The sequence below is a fragment of the Enhydra lutris genome, unplaced genomic scaffold, assembly GCF_002288905.1.
Source record: "Enhydra lutris kenyoni isolate GAN:26980312 unplaced genomic scaffold, ASM228890v2 scaffoldscaffold46, whole genome shotgun sequence".
In the NCBI taxonomy this organism is placed as follows: domain Eukaryota; kingdom Metazoa; phylum Chordata; class Mammalia; order Carnivora; family Mustelidae; genus Enhydra; species Enhydra lutris.
In genome coordinates this window covers 9,124,044-9,130,409 of record NW_019154130.1, presented here as the reverse complement: position 1 = coordinate 9,130,409, position 6,366 = coordinate 9,124,044, and the positions used below count along the sequence as shown (strand labels likewise).

Sequence of the window (6,366 nt, the reverse complement as noted above, 5' to 3'; positions counted from 1 at the left end):
GGGAAGGCACGGAGGCCAGAATATCAGCACCGAGCTATTCCTTCCCTTAGCCTCAGTGGGAAGCCAGACCCTGGGCTGCAGCCTTTCCGGCCCAACTCTGGGCCACAGCTGCAATGGACGTACCAGCCACCAGGGCAGTGGGCTGTGGTCTCAGCTGCCTGCGGGAGGTTGAGGGTAAGGGGTAGGGGCCAGGGAACTCCAGGAGGATGAGGTTTTCAGGTCAGGGACTGTCCTAGATAAATCCAGCTTTCTGTTTTTTTTCTGGAAACATCTCATTCGTATACCCTGGCGTCCGCCTGTCTCCTGGAGCCGAGCAGCAGCCCCTTTTAGATGGCAGACACCGCAGGTTGTACCAGTCCCCACCACTCCCAGCTGCCTTCCACACACACATGGCGTCTGTCAGTTGCCCCAGTCTCATCGCACTTGGGCTGTCACCCTCTTCAGCGTACTCGGGTGGAGAGACATACCTGGTTTGTCTACCTTAACACAGGGCAAGGAAATAAAGGCAGAGGAGAGCTGGATGTCTCCGGTGAAACCAAGGAGGAAATTAATTCTCTGAAAATTCTAGGAGTTTAAACATCTTACGTGTTTGCAAAGTGCGCCAAGAGTGTGGCTGGTTTGCTTTGCTCACGGCCTGCCTGACCCCTGTAGGCATGTGCATGTGTGTCCCTGGTCCTGGCCACCGTCGGTCCCTTCCAGACTGCTCCTCCATATGTCCGCTCGTCCCCTTGGAGGTGATGAACCAATGATGTGGCTTCCAACTGGGCTCTCTAGAATCCCAGTGCTTCCTGGAGGTGCAATGCAGGGAAACGGGGACACAGGCCAAAGCCTAGCCCCCATCCAAATCCAGCAGGATCCTGGGATTCTGGATGCAACTCAGAGCAGAGTAAGTGATCTGTCCCGGGGTGGTGCAGATAGCAAGCACTAGAGCCAGAGAGCAGGGCGCTCCCAGACTGCTTACACCTCTCCGTCCTGGGTGCTCTCCACATCCCATGTGTAACTTTCCAGCCTTCTCAGACTTCTCCAACTTGGCGGAGTCCTCATCACTCTGTTTTTTGGGAAAATGTGGGAAATGCAGGAGGCCCATGTTCTCAAACCTCAGTTGTCAACTGACCAGTTACAGTTTCTGCCACTTCACTGTATTTTTTAACTTTGTTATTTAATTCAACCCAGGCCTATGTTGGCCCTTACCCTAAGGAAAATAACATTAGTAAAGGCATGTCTTTGATGAGCTACTGATACATTTTTAATATGTGAAAATAAATACATGATTATTAAAATAAAAACATGTTCACCCACGTGTCACCCAGGTCCTCTGTTCCCCACGGTCCATTCACTGTGCCTGGGAAAACTCCAGATTCAGCTGGAGACGCATCTTGAGCAGGAAGCTTGGCTGGAAGGAAGAAGGGACCCACCAGGTTAGTGATCGTGCCACTTACCCACCCGTGGCAGCAAGACGATGTTGTGGGAGTGATGGGGGAGTGGTGGGCCCCTTCCAGGGGCACCCTAGGTTGGCACTCATTCGGCCAGTAGCTCTAGCAAGACTGGAACAGACATCTCAAGGGGCAGCTGTGAATCCCCATGGTGGGGTAAAAGATAGGAAGAAACTGGCGGTTGTCAGCATAAAGGGAGGCACTGCCCACTCTCGCTATGTCGGCCCCCCATCCCCCACCCCCCGCCCCCGAGCACATCTCCAGTGCCTCGTGGTTACCTAGGAGACTCTGGTCTGCCCTCCTCTGAAACTGGGCCCCTCACAGTAACCCCACGGGCAAACCTGATGAGAAGACCAAGAAACTCATTTCCAAGGGGGCTTTGGTTTCTGGGCGGCCCCACCTTGCTGAGGGGCAGCTGGCACTGAAACACGAACAGAGCGAGCCCTGGGTGTCACTAGGGGGCTCTGGAAGGTCACCCCCGACGGGGAAGGCCTGGGATCCCGAGGCCCGCTGGCGTGGGGGGCACTGACGGGTGGGCGACCGGTGCTGGGGACATTCAGGTGTGTGAGGGAATGAGAACGTTCCCGCCTCCGAGGCTGTGGAGAGTCTAACCCACCCCTGCGCAGCTTCTGGGAGTCTGCCGCCACTGTGGGCTCTGTCTTCAAGGGACCTGCTGGGTGAATGGCTCGCAGTGGGGTCTCCCTGGGGCGGGACGAGTAACTGCCCCTAGGGGTGGCTGGGGGTGTCCAGAAGAGGGCATGGAGTTTGGCGGCACCCCCCTTTGCCATCCACGGGCCTTCCCAGGTGGTGCCTTCGGGTCGGGAGCCAAACAGCGACTCATCACAGTAAGAAGGAGTGTGGCTGATCAGTCTGGCAAAGGGAAAAGAAATGCAGTGAGCTGGGGGAATGAACAAACCCTAAAAACCTTAAGCCCCCATCCCCTGCCATCCGCAGTAGCAGCAAGGGCTGTAGATCCCAAAGTCCCTGTCTCCTAGCCTGGCATTAACAGCGAGGCCACAGCCCCATGCCTGTTGTTTTTCCCCTGCCAAGGAACCCATCTCCTGCACCCTGACCTCCCCCTTTCCCTCATGCATGTCCAGGCCTGGCTAATTTGCATATTCCATCTTCCTGGCCACACTGATTGGCTTGGGAAAGGCCACAGGACAAATTCTGTCCAATGAGCGCCTGCCTTAGGACCCTTGTTGAAACTACTAAGAAAGATGTTTGTCTGCCAACTGGCCCTGATAAGCCGGCCTCCAACAACAATTTGAGCCCTTGACAAACAAACCTTAAACATCCTTTTTCTGCTGAAGCCAGTTTGGGCAAGTTTTCTGTCACTTGTATCTCAGAGTCCCAGTTAATATAGCCCCAATCTTTACAGTCTTTACTTTTTTTTTTTTTTTTTAACCTCCAATTCTCCTTCTCCCTAGTGGCCTTGTCAGCCAAGCTCTCTGCTGCAGCCCTGTGGTCACTGTATTTGAAATGACACAGGGTGGTGCCTGGCCTTGAGAGGGCGCTCACTTTGAACTTGTGTTACACTGCTGACCTTGCCTCATCACTAGAGAAGCTTTTTGGAAATTTTTGAGTATTTATTGAGGGCTCTTTAAGTGCAGACCCAGAACTCAGCATGTCACGTGCATCATCTCCTTATTTCTCACAAAAGTCCACAGGAGGGAGATATGATAATCCCATCTTACAAACAGAAAAAGGAGGCGTAGGGAGGGGAAGTCCCCCCCACCCCTCCTTTCATCAGCAAGGAGGGTGGAGACAAGATTCAAATCCAGCCTGGCTCAAGGGCCCAAGCTCTGGGATCAGCCTGTCAGATATAAGGGACTTCTAAGCTCCTCACCTGTAATGAGATTCACTCAGCAACTATTTTTTTCTATTAATCTCACAAATATTCACGGCACACCAGTGAGGTGTCAGCTCCATGTCTTTTGGCCAGGACTGAAAGTGCTTCTGTGTTCAAACCCCAAGTCTTTGAAAAGTCCACTTTTTGCCACTTGATTTAATTGCTCAAACCATAGCCACTTGTTGCCTAGGTCTGTCTGGCACCAAAGGTTTTACTCAATAACATCTCTCTCTCGCTCTTATGCACCTTCTCACTTGACACTCTCTACCTGTCAGCATCCTGCACAAAATTCCATCCTCCAGGACAGCATGGAGTTGACCTCCCTCGTTGTGGACACCATACCTTTGTTAATGTGGCCCACACTTATATCAGCGTTTTCAGCTACATTGTAGGTGGCAGTGTTGCTAACGTCAAGTAGGGTCACTACTTTACAGCCCCTATATCAAATGCATGGCACTCAAGCTGGCATAATAATAACAGACTCTTGCTTTTTCTCTCACTGAATTTTATCTCCTTAAATAGGGACCATTCCCATTGTACTTCATTCCACCAATCCATGTCCCTCCTGGCTTGGAATGGACCCTAAATAGGATTGGCTAGTTGTTATGGACTGAAGTACGTCTTCCCGAAATTCACACTGAATTTAAAAGACGTAATTAGGTTTAAACGTGGTCCTATAGGTAGGCTGTAAAGCAACAGGGCTACTGTCCTTGTAAGAAGGGGGGAGACACCAGGAATGTACATGCTCACAGAGAAAAGGTCATATAAGAACAGGGCAAGGAAGTGACTCTCTGTAAGCCAAGGATAGGCTTCAGCCTTCTAGTACCTTGAACTTGGACTTCTAGCTTCCAGAACTGTGAGAAAACGAATTCCTGTTGTTTAAGCTTCCCAGTCCATGGTATTTTATTATAGCGGCTATAAATGACTAATATTCTAATCTTCAGTGTTTTGTCCAAACCACTGAGAAAAATAAACAAGAAAGAGCCCTGTGGCCCACCACTAGGCACATCCCTCCAGGCTGATATCAACCTGAAATAATCCAAATAACCTAATTCATTAACTTACAATAATAACTATCAGCATCAACTCTTGTTCTTCTAGCTTGTTCATGAAAAGGCGGCAAAAACCATTTCCGAAACAACTTGCTGAGACTGGGACCCACCACGTCTATGTCATTTCATGGATCAACCACATTAATTTTCTTACACAAATTTTTCTGTGATCTTGCTCTGTGATCACCTGACACCCCCCGACACACACGCCGTGGGCCTCACTGGCTTGGTCTGTGGCATTTGGAAATGGATGTTCAACCATCGTTACTATCACTACTGAGAGCTTCCTGTCAGGGTACTACGCCAAGCCCTCTACACACCTCACTTCATTTACTCTCAATAATCCCACTAGGTCCCATTTTCCACATCAGGAAACTGCAGCTCAGAGAGGTCAAGGTACTTGCCCAAAGTCACACAGCATATCAACAGCAAGGCTCTAATAGGAACCCAGGTGGCTTCATGGGTACAGGAGTGTATCACCCTATCCTGTTACCTGTATTTGTTCTTCTTCCTTGGTGTGAGGGTTGGGGTGCTGCCCCTGGAGGAGGTCTCACAGCTCCCATTGGTCCCTGAGGCCCGTGATGTCCCTGTGCCCACTCCACTGGTTCTGTTAGTCTTCTCCACCCAGGGTGGGTCAAAGTCTGGAGGTGTGGGCCGGGTAGACGCAGGGCTGCCAAACAAAGACTCATCCACATATGACGCCCTGGCCTTGACCCGGTGGCTGCCCCGGCAACGGTGCTGAAGATGGAGGGTCTGCATCCCACTGACGGCCAGCTCCACAGGGGTCTTCACGCTGCCCATGGTTCTGCGTGATAGCAGGCATGCTTTGCCTGCCACATCCTGCCTCCAGGGCTCCCTGTGAAAGGGGGGTCAGGGTGGCACCCATCCTTGTCAGTCCCAGCAGAGGAAGATTAGGCTGTCTCTTAAGTTCCCAACCCAAGGACAGAAGGGGAGCTGTCAGTCCCAGGGGACACTTCAGAAATGTGTTCATCTGTCTTTTGGCTGTCACAACAAGAGGAAGGAGGTGCTACTGGCAAATATTTAATGAATATATATGCATTCCTAGCATACAGTGCTCAATGTTGAACGCTAGGGGGATGAAGAGATGGGGCCTGTACCTATTTTGGCACCAATGAGAAAACTTAGCATGGTGGGATGGGGAGACAGGGCAGGTCCTTATATCCTGTATATGTTTATGGGCTGAACAACCAGCATTATCTCATGCCTACCTTGTGCAAAAAGCTTTACAAGCATTGTTTCATTTAATCCTCGTAACAGTCCTTTGAAGTAGCTTCGGTTAGGTCCATTCTACAGATGACAAAACTGAGACTTCAGAAGCCCACGTCACACCTGTAAGTCGCACCTAATAAAGCTAGAACAGTAGAAGAGAAATCGGAACCTGACAGAGGAGAGCAGAGTTTATGCACTTAACCATTCTATTACTGGCGGGTCACACCCATCCCTCCAACTGCCCCATATTCCCCGCTCCCCAAGTCAATGCCCGGTTGATATCCGAGGTCCTTACATTCTTGAGTTATCTTCCTACCTGAGCATCTCCGCTCCAGGATGCCGGCTGCAACCTCAGCGTCCCCTCCTCACCAGGTCTGGACTTCTCGGCAGATGTCTCCGAGAACCCAGTTTATCTGCAGCCCAAACCCCGGGAGTCCAGGAGCCCTGGAGCCCAGGCACCTCGAGCCGTCCCCCACCCCTCGCCCCAGCCCCAGCCCCAGCCCGGGGAACCACAGTGACCGACTCACGCCGCAGGCCAGGTCCTAGATACGTGTGCTCCGCGCGCGCAGCCCAAGGCAACCAGCAAGGGGCGGGGCGGCGCGGCCGGAACCATCAGCACCGGTGGGGAGGGCACCCCGTTCCGGATGCCAACGGCGTTTCCCCGAAGCCACGGAGAGGGCCCGCTCAGGCCAGTCAGGGATGTGTCCGGGCATGTGCGCCAATCCTCCTGGGTCTACAGGTGAGGCAGTGGGCGGGGTAGGGGGGGAGACCCCGCATAGACGCGGTGCCCCCCCGCCCG

The 6,366-nt window shown here is 52.3% G+C and overlaps 1 protein-coding gene across 2 annotated transcripts; it reads right to left on the bottom strand.

The window, feature by feature from the left end:
- Positions 1 to 1,223: 1,223 nt before the first annotated feature.
- On the bottom strand, positions 1,224 to 6,069 carry LOC111156465 (RBPJ interacting and tubulin associated 1). Of its 2 annotated transcripts, XR_002641213.1 has the most exons (5): positions 5,884 to 6,004; positions 5,567 to 5,709; positions 4,831 to 5,193; positions 1,712 to 2,303; positions 1,278 to 1,393 (listed from the first exon to the last, which is right to left on the bottom strand). XR_002641213.1 is itself a non-coding variant. In XM_022517387.1 (4 exons), the coding sequence occupies exons 3-4, from the start codon at positions 5,136 to 5,138 to the stop codon at positions 1,796 to 1,798; spliced, it is 816 nt and encodes a 271-aa protein (XP_022373095.1). In that variant the 5' UTR covers positions 5,139 to 5,193; positions 5,567 to 5,709; positions 5,884 to 6,069; the 3' UTR covers positions 1,224 to 1,795. The 2 variants fall into 2 exon arrangements, 1 of the variants encoding a protein (XP_022373095.1); XM_022517387.1 differs by having other exon boundaries at positions 1,224 to 2,303; positions 5,884 to 6,069.
- Between the last annotated feature and the right edge of the window lie 297 nt (positions 6,070 to 6,366).